The 15,848-nt window shown below is 40.3% G+C and overlaps 1 protein-coding gene across 2 annotated transcripts; it reads right to left on the bottom strand.

The window, feature by feature from the left end:
• Nucleotides 1–1,365: 1,365 nt before the first annotated feature.
• lztfl1 (leucine zipper transcription factor-like 1) lies at nucleotides 1,366–13,077 on the bottom strand. Of its 2 annotated transcripts, none has more exons than XM_062022064.1 (11): nucleotides 12,929–12,990; nucleotides 12,748–12,827; nucleotides 9,671–9,795; nucleotides 8,181–8,375; nucleotides 7,051–7,108; nucleotides 4,785–4,856; nucleotides 4,637–4,702; nucleotides 3,737–3,814; nucleotides 3,478–3,654; nucleotides 3,295–3,398; nucleotides 1,366–2,101 (listed from the first exon to the last, which is right to left on the bottom strand). In XM_062022064.1, exons 2-11 carry the CDS (start codon nucleotides 12,781–12,783, stop codon nucleotides 2,083–2,085), a joined length of 930 nt encoding a protein of 309 aa, XP_061878048.1. In that variant the 5' UTR covers nucleotides 12,784–12,827; nucleotides 12,929–12,990; the 3' UTR covers nucleotides 1,366–2,082. The 2 variants fall into 2 exon arrangements, with proteins under 2 accessions (XP_061878048.1, XP_061878047.1); XM_062022063.1 differs by having other exon boundaries at nucleotides 1,367–2,101; nucleotides 12,962–13,077.
• Nucleotides 13,078–15,848: the final 2,771 nt, after the last annotated feature.

Here is a 15,848-nt window from a genome sequence, read left to right as displayed (position 1 = left end):
ATCAAACACTTATTTGGAATATCCCACAGCTGAACAGGCTAATTGGGAACAGGTGGGTGCCGTGATTTGGTATAAAAGCAGCTGCCAGGAAATGCTCAGTCATTCACAAACAAGGATTGGGCAAGGGTCACCACTTTGTGAACAAATGTGTGAGCAAATTGTCGAACAGTGTATAGAACAACATTTCTCAACGATCTCTTGCAAGGAATTTCACCATCTACGGTCCGTAATATCGTCAAAAGGTGCAGAGAATCTGGAGAAATCCCTGCACGCAAGCGGCAAGGCCGAAAACCAACATTGAATGCCTGACCTTCGATCCCTCAGGCGGTACTGCATTAAAAAACGACATCAGTGTGTAAAGGATATCACCACATGGGCTCAGGAACACTTCAGAAAACCACAGTCAGTAACTACAGTTCGCCGCTACATCTGTGAGTGCAAGTTAAAACTCTACTATGCAAAGCGAAAGCCATTTATCAACAACACTCAAAAACGCCGCCGGCTTCGCTGGGCTCGAGCTCATTTAAGATGGACTGATGCAAAGTGTAAAAGTGTTTTGTGGTCTGACAAGTCCACATTTCAAATTGAATTTGGAAACTGTGGACGTCGTGTCCTCCGGACCAAAGAGGGAAAAGAACAATCCGGACTGTTACAGGCGCAAAGTTCAAAAGCCAGCATCTGTGATAGTATGGGGATGTATTAGTATCCAAGGCATGGGTAACTTATACATCTGCGTAGGCACCATTAATGCTGAAAGGTACATACAGGTTTTGGAGCAACATATGTCGCCATCCAAGCAACGTCTTTTTCATGAACGTCCCTGCTTATTTCAGCAAGACAATGCCAAGCTACATACTGCATGTGTTACAACAGTGTGGCTTCATAGTAAAAGAGTGCGGGTACTAGACTGGCCTGCTTGTAGTCCAGACCTGTCTTCCATTGAAAATGTGTGGCACATTATGAAGCGTAAAATACAACAACAGAGACCCCGGACTGTTGAACCACTTAAGGTGTACATCAAGCAAGAATGGGAAAGAATTTCACCTGAAAAGCTTCAAAAATTGGTCTCCTCAGTTCCCAAATGTTTACTGAGTGTTGTTAAAAGGAAAGGTGATGTAACACAGTGGTCAAAATGCCCCAGTGCCAACTTTTTTGCAATGTGTTGCTGCCATTAAATTGTAAGTTAATGATTATTTTCCACCCAAAAAAAATTTCTCAGTTTGAACATTAAATATGTTGTCTTTGCAGTGTATTCAATTGAATATAAGTTGAAAAGGATTTGCAAATCATTGTACTGTTTTTATTTACGATTTACACAACGTGCCAACTTCACTGGTTTTGGGTTTTGTATGTGAAGTATTAGGCCCTCATTAGTACCTATTACCTAACCAAGTGTTCAGGGACTTGACAACCATAACCTTTTGCGGTATGGCGCCCCCTGTTGAGTCAAGCTGTCGCTTTTCGTTGAGCTAGTTGCCGCTTTTATTTGCACACAGCTTTTATGCACAGACCACAAAATGCATGTGTGAAGGGAATACAGCATGTGTGTACAATTACAATGTTGTATAACATTTTACATTGTTTTTTTTCCCTCTCTTTACTCGCATTCCAGTCCAAAGTCCACATTAATATGAAAGATACGTGATATTGTTTGCAACATAGGTTATCCTCTTTGTATAATATAAGCAAGCAAGGAAATAATTCTAGCAAAGCCAAGCGTATAAACAGCATACTTTTTTATAGGATCGGACATTCACAGAAAGTCAGATTTTAGAAAATGCTCCTCCTCAATGTGTAGTGGCTTTAAGGGACTTTTTTTTTTCATTCTGGGAGTCCAGTTCAGTGAAAAAAACAAGGTGTCAATGGTGGTAGGTGCATATAACTCTAATTAGCCACCTAGAAGCAGCTAGAAAATTTGCAGAATAAAACATGATTAAACAAATGCTCACGAAAGCGCTGCTTTATTGTGCTTCAGTCAGCAGCAGTGGGGTCAAATGTTGCTCTTCCCAAACCCAGGGGTACATTCTGGTTCCATCATTCTACCTGGATTTCCATTCGAGGTGCATCAGCAGAAACAAGAACTCATTCGTTGGGCTCGTATCTGGTAAGAGACAAAACTGAAATTAGCCAAAAATGCTGATGTGTTTTTTTGTTTTTTATACTCAGACAACAAATAGTGTGTGTGATTATCATGATAAAATGATACGGGGGACTAAGTCATTATGTTGATACAATTATTGTACTCTTCTAATACAAGCACACTAAACCAGAGGTCTTCTATGACCCCCAGTGCGTCCACAGATGTACTGCAGGGGGTCATGAAATTTTTGGTTGATTAGACTATATTTAAAATATTTTTTTTTATTTCCCAGGCAATTTTTCCACAACTTTAAATGTTTTGAAATGCACATTAACATTTGCTACAACAGACTGTAGTGTTGTTTAACAAAAGCAGTGGCATGTACACCGCACTCAGTGGACCTTGCAAGTTTAAAATAATAAAATCCAGCCATCTATTTTCTACTGCTTGTCCCTCTCGGTGTCGCGGGGGGCTGGGGCATACCCCAGCTGCACTCGGGCGGAAGGCAGGGTACACTCTGGACAAGTCATTAATAAATAATTATATGACTGCGTGGGTTCCCTCCGGGTACTCCGGTTTCCTCCCACCTCCAAAAACATGCACCTTGGGACAGGTTGATTGGCAACACTAAATGGTCCCTAGTATGTGAATGTGAGTGTGAATGTTGTCTGTCTATCTGTGTGGCCCTGTGATGAGATGGCGACTTGTCCATGGTGTACCCCACCTACCGCCCAATTGCAGCTGAGATAGGCTGCAGCACCCCTCGCAACCCGAAAGGGACAAGCGGTAGAAAATGGATGGATGGATGTATCCATGTTAGCATTTAATATAGCTCGCGATTAGCGCTCTAGTTACATGCTAGCAATTACACCAGTTGCCAGCTATCATTAGCTATCATTAGGTAGTTGTCGGCTCGGAATAAATGCACCAGTTATCAACTAGCGATTAGCGCATCAGTTGTCAACTAATAATTAGCGTACCCGTTGTCAGCTAGTGATTAACATGTTAATTGAAAGCTAGCTATTTACAGCATTATGCTATATTATTTGAATATCTTATTATTGCACAATAACAAGGTACCTTTAGGACCAGTTTAATTTAAAAAAAACTATTTATATTGGATATACAAATAGGGTGGTCCCCGTGCCATCTCTCAACTCCATCCGTATGGGGGTCCATGGCCTTGAAAATGTGTCTAAACCATGTTGACTCACCTTTGCAATTGTTTTCTAATGTCCTTAATTTGCTCATTCTTCTTTGTCAGGATCTCCTTCATGTTGCGATACGCAGCCGTTTGTTGGAACTTCTTATCCAGCTCCTGGACACCGACAGACACATAATGAAAAGACACATTTAAAACATCACGCTCTGGCATAAAATGACTTGTGGCAGTGGACCTTTTCCGCTAAGGCCAGCTGCTCTTGTACTCGCAGGAGTTCGTGTTTGGCAGAGACCAGGTTCTCCTGCAGGTTATTCTGAGAGGCGGCGCTGACGGTCAGCGAGCGCTCGTAGTCGTCCTTGAGGGCCGCCACGGTGTTCTGCAGACAGCTGATCTCATTGGCGTGAGCGCTCAGCTTGTATTAGAAATGAGATTGACAGCTTCAAAAAAGTGCTTTAACAATCCCGTCACAAAGAAGGTCAGATATTGAACGCTACCTGCTGGTCACCTTGCACATTCCGGAGGTCTTTAAGGGCTCTCTCTGCCTTGGTCTTGTCGTCCAGCACACTCATTGCCTAAGGAAATAAGAACATTGATTTTGAAGCATCCACAAATTGGCTTTTGCAAAAACACACTAGCCGTGATATCATTAACAATTTTCCAACATGATCCAAACGGACCAATTTTTCATAGAAACGACTCCTTTGGGTCCCACATTTTTTGTCATAGGTAGAAATGACTTGATCAAATGAAAATACTTAGGTATGAAAAATAGTCACATATTTATCATTAACCGTCTGGAATGGACTTATGTTGTCTTTCTATAGAGTGGTATTTGTTTTGTTTGGTGACATCCAGTGGCCACAATTTAAAAAAAAAAATAAGCTAAGCTTATGACGCAGTAAATGGAATGATGCGGATACGTTTGCTACTAGATACTTTCTAATATGCTTCTGCCTTGGATACTCTGTATGTGTAAGTGATATGTAACTATAATTACTATATTTGATACTTATTTACATTGACAAACATGATGTTTCAGACTGCATTATATTTTAATTAAGGACTTATTACATACGTGTAGCTTGTGTGCCTTGTGTGCAGTTGTGTGCTTAGTTGCTGTGTAGCTGCTAGCTCTTAGTAGCCTATAGCCTACCATGTTTACCTTTTGTAAATGACTTCACCCAAATACAGGAAATGTAGATGTTAACTGGCTGTCCATCTTTGCTCAAGTAAACCCTCTGCATGAGTGCTTGTATCAGAGCTTGGATCAGGACACCCCTAATAAAAACACGGTGGACCAGTACTTGATAAATTGGTCGACTTACACTGGTTGTCGACGTAAGCAGTATCAACTTAAGTTGCAGTGAATGGTGTATGAAAGTATGTTTTTATACCTGGGATTCTAAAGTGCGCAGCTTGGCTTTCAGTTTATCATTTTCCTCCTGTAGTCTTGCAATCTCCTAAAATGTATGAAAATAAATCCAAGGTGAATGAATTGGAAATAGTTTTCGGTGGTGTTCTCCACACGGTCAAGCTTCAGACCTTGTTTAGAAGCTCAGACACGCCACCCTCATTCAGCGGTGCCAACTTGGGTTTGCTGCTCTCCTGGTTCATCTGGGCAAATAAAACAATCCACTGTGCTACTAATCAAATGGCACATATTGATGGCTTTTAAAATACAAGGTGTGACGGAAAAGATATATTTCAAATCCAAACTACAATTTTTTATTTTTGAAGCCCTCCTTAGCCACGGCTTTATCGATCATTGAAGGTTCCTCCTGGATCTTCTGCAGCTCTGTGGTCACGGCCATCTTGACAAGCAGTGTTAACGGTACAGCAACCTTAGAGTTCAGAATGCACCTGTGTATTTAGGCCATGATTCAGGTAATTTTCAAAAACCAGTATCTTAACTTACAGGCTTAAATTGGTTGCGTGAGGGTGCTTTTAACTTGAAACACTTGTATCTCAAGTCAACGTCGCCAATTGAAATACTGAAATCTATTTAATTGGTGCCTGGTCCTCCCAAAACAGCACAATTTTAACATGTAACATTCCTTTAAAAAGGAAAACAACACTTTTAATAAGAAATATTGTATAAAAAAACCTACAATAGGATGTACTACAAACACCTACATTAGTTTTATGTAGTAATGTAATAATAATGTACAGTATTAACCTTGTAGAGTGGAATTCTAAGGTATCTCCCGACAGCTTCTCCATATTTTTATGCATAATGTCTGCTGTTCAGATATAATTTTAACATATTTGACTGGGGTTATTTACTGCTGTAATACTGTCTGTTTCAGTATTAGAGGTGGGAATCTTTGGGCACCTCATGATTCAATCCGATTACGATTATTGTGGTGACGATTAAAAATAAGAATCGATTCTTAATTTAACACGATTCTTGATTCAAACCGATTCTCGCGATGTATTATTTAGTATAATAATTAAACATTTTCAGTTTTAGTTGCTAACGTAAGCGTGCAGCGAGTAAGCATGGAGATGGGCTAAAAACATATTTTTTAAAATGTATTCTTATAAAAGATATTTAAAAAATTTAACTAAAATTCAAAATTGCAAAGAAAATTTTATTTTTTTAATTTATTATCTATTTTCTACTGCCTGTCCCTTTCGGGGTTGCAGGGGGTGCTGGAGCCTATCTCTCGATTTAAAATAGGAATAAATAAGAATCCTGATACTGATGAGAATCTTTTTTTTTAGCACCCCTATTCACTACGGTGCAGACCAGCAGTGCTACACTCCAACTTCTTAGCCAAGTTAGCTATCTACACAGGCTCTCATGTTTTTAATGATTTCTTTCTTTAATTTAATGAAGATGTAAATAATGTAAATAATTCAACGTAATTATCTTGTGTGATGACTGTATTATGATGATAGTATATATGATAGTATATATCTGTATCATGAATCAATTTAAGTGGACCCCGACTTAAACAAGTTGAAAAACTTATTCGGGTGTTACCATTTAGTGGTCAATTGTCCGGAATATGTACTTCACTGTGCAACCTACTAATAAAAGTCTCAATCAATCAATCAATCAATCATGGCCTTCTTCTCAACACTGTCCTTCACACGTACTTCCTTTATTCCCATGGTTGGAAAACAAAGTTTATGTCCATCTCTAGCTATAAGCTAATTTGTTCCGGTCGGATCTTAGGGGGTTCACTGTGGCATTTGTTATGCCAACTACTGGCGGGATGCTTGTAACTCAGATTTTTGCTTGCAACTTAAAGCATAACAATTAGCCGAGAGACAGCTCTTATCTCAAATGCTCCCCGGGCCTGTGGAAGTGCATCTCAAGACTCAATGTAATTGGCCATTGTTCACTGTGAGTTCTTGCCACAAAGCCAGACAATCAACCATTACATATACGGAAAGATCCTGGTTCAGTGCAGGCAAAGAGGTGAGAGTTGTGGCAGGACAACTTGTGGCTGCTTTACCATGACAGACGCACGCTGGAGGAACAACCTACTTACTCACCAGACCTGACGTGGCGCTGTCTGTTTTTTTATCCTCTTTCTCATGTTCAAATGGATCGTTAAAAGGGCCGACACCAGTATGGCCATGCATAGGATTCCAAAATAATTTTTCCAGGAGTGCATATACAGTAGATGTGGCAGAGAAAGCTGGGAAAGTGGGGTAGAGTCCACAGGGATTACTTGGAAGGGGGAAATTTGTAAATTGGATGTGAAAGATATCTTTTGTGACACTAATCCTGGGATTTTTTAAGACACACATTATACTGTATGAACTGTATTATACAGTACTTCACAATGTGGCGCACCTTATCAGTGGCTTTAAAGTCAGTCTTCTCAAATTCCGCTACTTGCTCTAACAGCTCCCTGTGTGTAAAGAAAACAGCAACATTTCAAAATGCATTTACGGTATATCATTTTCATATATCACTGATATATAATCCTTTGTATCACATGTTATGACATTTTGTCACACCCTTGTTTACACAAAAAAACCTGTGGCCAAAGAAAGAGCTCAGATGTGGTTTAAAAAGCAGCTAAACGCACGTAGACAGCACCTCATGACGGGGCGTATGCGTCGTTTTAGACACTATCAGTCACGTAGCATTGAAAAAAAGTTTTTTGCTTCAGAGTTTCATCCACCCATCATGTGCATGTGAACAACTCTCACATTAAAGGTTAGTGAGGTGAAAAGTGACAAAGTTCACCAAAACATATTATTGTGCAGGGAGTGGCATCATGGAATGTCAATTTTACCTGGGTTGCAATGCGTGAAATAGCCACATCTAAGCAACGAAGTGGCATTTGATGCATTTATTTAGCTGACACGCGTATGACCTCAGCCTGCTGCAGCTTTTTTGATTGCTGATTAGCAAACCACAATGTGTCTCTTGCATGGTTATACAGTATATTGATACTAATAAAAGTACTGTGGTACTACTAAAGTACTGTGGTAATAATGAATTAAAAAAGGTACTATACAGCTTTTGAAAAATACCGGTCCTTTTTTTTTTTTTCATTGACATAATGGCGCGCCGTGTTGACATTGCTGGTAATATTAGCCGAGGGTCATGTGAGTCAACACACACACAGCGCACTTACAAGCGGAAACAAAATGGAGATAGAAGAGAGAGAATGGATGTATTTTGGCTTTGAAATGGTTCACTAATATATGTTATTTAATGGGTTCTTTAATTGCAATAAGAAATGCATATATATGTATTATAAGATTTTATGTTAAAATAAAGCCAATAATTATTTTTTTGTGGTCTCCTTTATTGTGAAAAGTATCGATAAGTATCGAAATACATTTTGATACCAACACCGATACCAAAATATACATCTCTTGTCAAACATAAAAAACAAGGTTATAATCCCAGAGGCTTTTTAGAAAAAACGCACAACAGCGAAAGTATCTGTATTTGACCTCAATGCTCACCTATTCTCCAGCTCTGAGATGTCCGTTTGCAGCCGGAGGAAAAACTTTTCGGCCTGGTAGAAGATCTGCCTGAGGAGCAGGACGTTGGTGTGTGCAGTGTTGATGAGCTCCATCTCCATCTCGCCGCGTACCACCGCGTGCAGCCCATCCAGCATATCCCTCACCTCGTCCACGGTGAAGGTTTCCTCCACCAGCCTATGGACACAAATACAGACACATTAATACAACTGTAAATTGACAAGATCTGTATCATAAATGTGCCTTTTTAGTGTGCAGCAAGAGTGAACGCATGTTATTACTTATCTTTGCATGTAATATCCTATTGGCAAATTATTATTTTTGCTGACTTAATTAAGGATGTGTATCTCTGACTTTTGCATGAGCAATGTACTGTTCCTCTTGTGTGTGTAAATGGACACAAGTTAACAGCAAGCCAAACTCCATCCAAAATGAATATGGAAGTCATTCTTAATGGGATTAGTTGCCAATGCCTTCTGACAAAGGCAAGGAACAAAGGGCTGTAGGACATTAAATATCACACGTGTGTCCTCAAATCAGCTTTACTGGCCAGGTATGTTTGACACAAAAGGAATTTGACATGGTAGACTGACAAATAAATATTACCGATATTTTAAAACTACAAACAAGTATCTAATTAACTAATATGCGCAAGGCTAATAAGATAATAGTGCAGTGGTGAATAGGACAAAAGGATGATGAAGTGAATATGAGTTAGTACATTTAGATTCATTTTAGCTCAGGCACCGCGTGGAGGAAAATATGTGCACACGCGGGCCGAACTATTAAAATCATGGCATTAAAAATTAAAAATAAAGACAAATTCAGATTGTTTTCTTTGTCTTACTTTGGCCAAAATTAGAACAAACACATTCTGAAAATATTACAATAAAAATATAGAAAAAAATACCGGCAGCGGAAAGTTTAGATCCATGAAGGAAAGAAGAAAGTGAATGAATGTTTATAACTGAATACATTTACATATGCATAAAAATGTGTTTTCTTTAGTATTATTTTCTTTTATGAATTAAGTAACGTTTATGACAACCTTTTTCCAAAACACAATGCAGAATGTGAGATATAACAGGATAATGCATACATTTATCATTTGTTTTCAAAACGATTACAAAAAAGTGGGACCCCAAAAATGTACTGTGGGACCCCATTTTTATGACTTGATGGGGTCCCTGGGACCCCATTTTGCAAATTCCTAGCGCCAACACTGATGAAGTATTGGTGCGTGCAAAACAACAGCAGGCGGCTGTGGCCTGCGGGACGGTTCTAATACTAATCAAAATCATCCCGAGGGCCATAGCCGGATCTGGCCCGCGGGCCTTGACTTTGACACAACTGGCCTAGGGGAAGAAACTGTTCTTTTAACAGGTTGTCATGGCATACAGTGATTTGTATCGCCTGCCGGAGGGAAACTAAAGAAAACATATTAATAAATAAAGAGCAGAACAAGCACCCACCTGCTGTCTTTGAGTTCCTCGAAGCAGGAGTCCACAGTCTTGAGTCTCAAAATCCGCTTTGAACGTGCAAATCGCATGTAGCTGATCACCTCGTTCTGATGATGCTCATTACACCCAAATTCAGCCTTCGTAAAGGAAATTGGAGCAAAGTTAAAAAACAATTTAATGAAGAAATGGACACCCTGTCTTCGGTATAGGAATGATACTCTCGTTCTTTGTTGTGTTGTTGAAATATTATGTTACATATACAGTTGTTTACAAACTACTCACACTATTGACCTCATTTTCCTCAAAAATCATCCAGCCATTTTTTACCGCTTGTCCCTTTAGGGACTGCAGGGGGTGCTGGAGCCGATCTCAGCTGCACTCGGGCGGAAGGCGGGGTACACCCTGGACAAGTCCCCACCTCATCGCAGGGCCAACACAGATACAAACCCTGTTTCCATATGAGTTGGGAAATTGTGTTGGATGTAAATATAAACGGTATGGCGTAGTGGGTAGAGCGGCCGTGCCAGAAACCTGAGGGTTGCAGGTTCGCTCCCCGCCTCTTGACATCCAAAATCCCTGCCGTTGTGTCTTTGGGCAGGACACTTCACCCTTGCCCCTGGTGCCGCTCACACTGGTGAATGAATGATGAATGAATGGTAGGTGGTGGTCGGAGGGGGCGTAGGCGCAAACTGGCAGCCTCGCTTCCGTCAGTCTACCCCAGGGCAGCTCTGGCTACAAATGTAGCTTACCACCACCAGGTGTGAATGAATGATGGGTTCCCACTTCTCTGTGAGCGCTTTGAGTATCTAACAATAGAAAAGCACGATATAAAATCTAATCCATTATTTATTATTAAACGGAATACAGTGGTTTGCAAATCCTGTTCAAACCATATTCAATTGAATGCACTACAAAGACAAGATATTTGATGTTCAAACTCATAAACTTTTTTTTTTTTGAAAATAATAATTAACTTAGAATTTTATGGCTGCAACACGTGCCAAAGTAGTTGGGAAAGGGCATGTTCACCACTGTGTTACATGGCCTTTCCTTTTAACAACACTCAGTAAACATTTGGGAACTGAGGAGACACATTTTTTAAGCTTCTCAGGTGAAATTCTTTCCCATTCTTGCTTGTTGTACAGCTTAAGTTGTTCAACAGTCCGGGGGTCTCCGTTGTGGTATTTTAGGCTTTATAATGCGCCACACATTTTCAATGGGAGACAGGTCTGGACTAAAGGCAGGCCAGTCTAGTACCCACACTCTTTTACTATGAAGCCAAATTGATGTAAAACGTGGCTTGGCATTGTCTTGCTGAAATAAGCAGGGGCGTCCATGGTAACGTTGCTTGGATGGCAACATATGTTGCTCCAAAACCTGTATGTACCTTTCAGCATTAATGGCGCCTTCACAAATGTGTAAGTTACCCATGTCTTGGGCACTAATACACCCCCATACCATCACAGATGCTGGCTTTTCAACTTTGCGCCTATAACAATCCGGATGGTTCTTTTCCTCTTTGGTCCGGAGGACACAACGTCCACAGTTTCCAAAAACAATTTGAAATGTGGACTCGTCAGACCTCAGAACACTTTTCCACTTTGTATCAGTCCATCTTAGATGAGCTCAGGCCCAGCGAAGCCGACAGTGTTTCTGGGTGTTGTCGATAAACGGTTTTCGCCTTGCATAGGAGAGTTTTAACTTGCACTTACAGATGTAGCGACCGACTGTAGTTACTGACAGTGGGTTTCTGAAGTGTTCCTGAGCACATGTGGTGATATCCTTTACACACTGATGTCGCTTGTTGATGCAGTACAGCCTGAGGGATCGAAGGTCACAGGCTTAGCTGCTTACGTGCAGTCATTTCTCCAGATTCTCTGAACGCTTTGATGATATAACGGACCGTAGATGGTGAAATCCCTAAATTCCTTGCAATAGCTGGTTGAGAAAGGTTTTTCTTAAACTGTTCAACAATTTGCTCATGCATTTGTTGACAAAGTGGTGACCCTTGCTGCATCCTTGTTTGTGAATGACTGAGCATTTCATGGAAGCTGCTTTTATACCCAATCATGGCACCCAACTGTTCCCAATTTGCCTGTTCACCTGTGGGATGTTCCAAATAAGTGTTTGATGAGCATTCCTCAACTTTATCAGTATTTATTGCCTCCTTTCCCAACTTCTTTGTCACGTGTTGCTGGTATCAAATTCTAAAGTTAATGATTATTTGCAAAAAAAAAATGTTTATCAGTTTGAACATCAAATATGTTGTCTTTGTAGCATATTCAACTGAATATGGGTTGAAAATGATTTGCAAATCATTGTATTTCGTTTATATTTACATTTAACACAATTTCCCAACTCATATGGAAACAGGGTTTGTAGACAGACAATATTCACACTCACATTCACACACTAGGGTCAATTTAGTGTTGCCAATCAACCTATCCCCAGGTGCGTGTCTTTGGAGGTGGGAGTTTTTTTGATTGATAGAAACTTTTATTAGTAGATTGCACAGTACAGTACACATTCCGTACAATTGACCACTAAATGGTAACACCCGAATAAGTTTTTCAACTTAGTCGGGGTCCACGTTAATCAATTCATGGGAGGAAGCCAGAGTACCTGGAGGGAACCCACGCAGTCACGGGAGAACATGCAAACTCCACACAGAAAGACCCCGAGCCCGGGATTGAACTCAGGCCCTTCGTATTGTGAGGCACATGCACTAACCCCTGTGCTTCATACGAAATAAAATGAAATAAGTGTAATTTTTGTAGATTTTTTTTGTAATGTCTTACATTGTTCTACTTATTGTTCACAAATAGGTTTGTTGTTGCTTTTTGTTTGTAAAAAGTGAACAATATCAGTATCTTCGATACTGACTGGTCCCTGTTTTTACTTGGTATCGGATCGATACCAACATTTGCTACAGTGATAGCCAGGGTAATTAGCCGCCGAGCTATCTTTAGCCCCGTAACTACAATATACCACAGGTACTCTAAGACAACGTAGCAAAGTATGTTTAAGTTGACACATTCTAAGGAATACTTCTAACTACAAAGGATGAATTACAACAAAAAGATTCTTACCATGGTGGCTGTTGCGCTAACGTTAGCGTCACACATTTAGCTAGCTTGTGGCTCAAACTGACAGGAAAAGTGCGTGTGGCCTGTAATTTAAAAAACACTCCAGTTAGCTATAGTGTAGATTGGCTGTTAAGCTAATTTTGTTTAACCAAATAATGAAAGTAAATATGAACATAGGTTATACACTATTTTTTAGAAGATAATCTGTCAGACTGACCAGCTCGCAGTGTATTGTAGCTAGTGTTTGCCAGCGAATGCCTAGGTTACGAGCAAAAGCGTCATTGCCTTGGTTACTATCGTTGCGTTCAGGGACCTACGTAAAACATGACACTATGCACCCAAGACGTCAAATTTCGTTAAATAAATGGGTTATACTTGTATAGCGCTTTTCTACCTTGAAGGTACTCAAAGCGCTTTGACAGTATTTCCACATTCACCCATTGATGGCGGGAGCTGCCATGCAAGGCGCTAACCAGCACCCATCAGGAGCAAGGGTGAAGTGTCTTGTCCAAGGACACAATGGACGTGACTAGGATGGTAGAAGGTAACCAGCAACCCTCCGATTGCTGGCACGACCACTCTACCAACTTCGCCACGCCGTCCCGTTGTTACAGCATTAAATGAAATATATAGCCATTCAAACATAGCTATAATAATCATTTAAAATTATAGTATGTATAACCAATTAGGTTTTATTTATTCAACCATATTTCTGCTTAGTTGTTTTCAAATCCCAGACTAAATCTACCAATTTCCTAATGAAGCTCTTAAATACGACATTATGCAGTGTGATACCATAGACATCTAGTCGACTATAAACATCGCTACCCAAACAGTGCTGAAAGCCCCGATAGGTCCACGCATGCGCAAACACTACGTCACTTCCGTTCCAGCAATGTATTACGGTGGCGCTTCTACGACGTCACGTGCTGTAATATTTGAATACCGCTACTTTGTTTTGTATGAAAATAATAGCATAGTCGTAATAAAAAAGAACAATATTATAAAAATTGAAAAGTGGTAGATAAAAAAAAAAAAATCAGGGAGTATTATCACACACAATTTCAACTACTTTCACTCTACTGTCATTGCAATAAATGACGCACGGGAGCGCCACTGACTCCCTACCAGAATTTTTTTTATAATGCATTTAAAAATATATATTGAATACATGCTTAATCTGTAGAAAATATGCAACTACAATAAGTGGTTACTTATTATTGATTGATTGATTGAGACTTTTATTAGTAGGTTGCACAGTGAAGTACATATTCCGTACAATTGACCACTAAATGGTAACACCCGAATAAGTTTTTCAACTTGTTTAAGTCGGGGTCCACTTAAATTGATTCATGATACAGATATATACTATCATATATACTATCATCAACAGTCATCACACAAGATAATCACATTGAATTATTTACATTATTTGCAATCAGGGGTGTGGAGGGGGGGGGTAGGATATGGACAGCAAGTAGTGGACATAGAGAGAGAGAGGGAGAGAGAGAGAGAGAGAGAGAGAGAGAGAGAGAGAGAGAGAGAGAGAGAGAGAGAGAGAGAGAGAGAGAGAGAGAGAGAGAGAGAGAGAGAGAGAGAGAGAGATCAGAAGGCATAAGAAAAAGTATCTGCATTTGATTGTTTATATTTGATTATTAGCAATTGATTATTAGCAATCCGGGGAGGGTGTTAGTTTAGGATTGTATAGCTGCCTGGAGGTGACCTTTTATTGCGGTTTTGAAGGAGGATAGAGATGCCCTTTCTTTTATACCTGTTGGGAGCGCATTCCACATTGATGTGGCATAGAAAGAGAATGAGTTAAGACCTTTGTTAGTTCGGAATCTGGGTTTAACGTGGTTAGTGGAGCTCCCCCTGGTGTTGTGGTTATGGCGGTCATTTACATTAAGGAAGTAGTTTGACATGTACTTCGGTATCAGGGAGGTGTAGCGGATTTTATAGACTAGGCTCAGTGCAAGTTGTTTAACTCTGTCCTCAACCTTGAGCCAGCCCACTTTAGAGAAGTGGGTAGGAGTGAGGTGGGATCTGGGGTGGAGGTCTAGAAGTAACCTGACTAGCTTGTTCTGAGATGTTTGGAGTTTAGATTTGAGGGTTTTGGAGGTGCTAGGGTACCAGGAGGTGCATGCGTAATCGATAAAGGGTTGAACGAGAGTTCCCGCCAGAATCCTCATGGTGCTTTTGTTGACCAGATCGAGAGGAGATTCTGTAGAGAAATCTCGTTCGTTGGTTAACCTTTCTGATTACCTTGGTTGCCATTTTATCACAGGAAAGGTTAGCCTAATGGAACCTAGGTAGGTGACCTCATCTTTCCTGGTGATAACAATGTCACCCACTTTTATAGTGAAGTCATTGACTTTCTTAAGGTTGATGTGGGACCCAAACAGGATGGATTCCGTTTTACCCAAGTGTATGGATAGCTAAGACAATATAGTTTTATAGTTCAGAACACGCCTCCTGACAGTGACGTGCGGTGAGGTTCATGGCTGGTGAGGCACTGACTTCATCACAGTCAGATTTACAAACATATGAACCCTAAAGAGTATCTTATTCACCATTTGATTGGCAGCAGTTAACAGGTTATGTTTAAAAGCTCATACCAGCATTCTTCCCTGCTTGGCACTCAGCATCAAGGGTTGGAATTGGGGGTTAAATCACCAAAAATTATTCCCGGGCGCGGCGCCGTTGCTGCCCACTGCTCCCCTCACCTCCCAGGGGGTGATCAAGGGGATGGGTCAAATGCAGAGGACAATTTTCATTACACCTAGTGTGTGTGTGACAATCATTGGTACTTTAACTTAACTTTACACATACAAACTGTAGCACACAAAAAAGCACATTTAATAAAAAAAAACGTTATGGTCTTACCTTTACTTATAAATGAAGTCCATGCGCCACTGTTGTGCTGGATTAATGCACACCCGCCGTAGAATGAACCCCCTGACGGGAGTGTTATATCAACTAAAGCCCACACTTAAACTTTCCACGTGCAAGATTGAATCTATTTAAAAAAGTTATTTAATAAGAAGCCAAAAAGTGCAAAAACAATAATGTTCGTGTTGGAGGAGTTGTGAAAGAATGAAATATGA

The sequence above is a fragment of the Entelurus aequoreus genome, linkage group LG15 (assembly GCF_033978785.1).
Source record: "Entelurus aequoreus isolate RoL-2023_Sb linkage group LG15, RoL_Eaeq_v1.1, whole genome shotgun sequence".
Lineage (NCBI taxonomy): Eukaryota > Metazoa > Chordata > Actinopteri > Syngnathiformes > Syngnathidae > Entelurus > Entelurus aequoreus.
The sequence above is the reverse complement of the archived record's forward strand: the minus strand, read 5'-3'. Positions and strand labels throughout refer to the sequence as shown.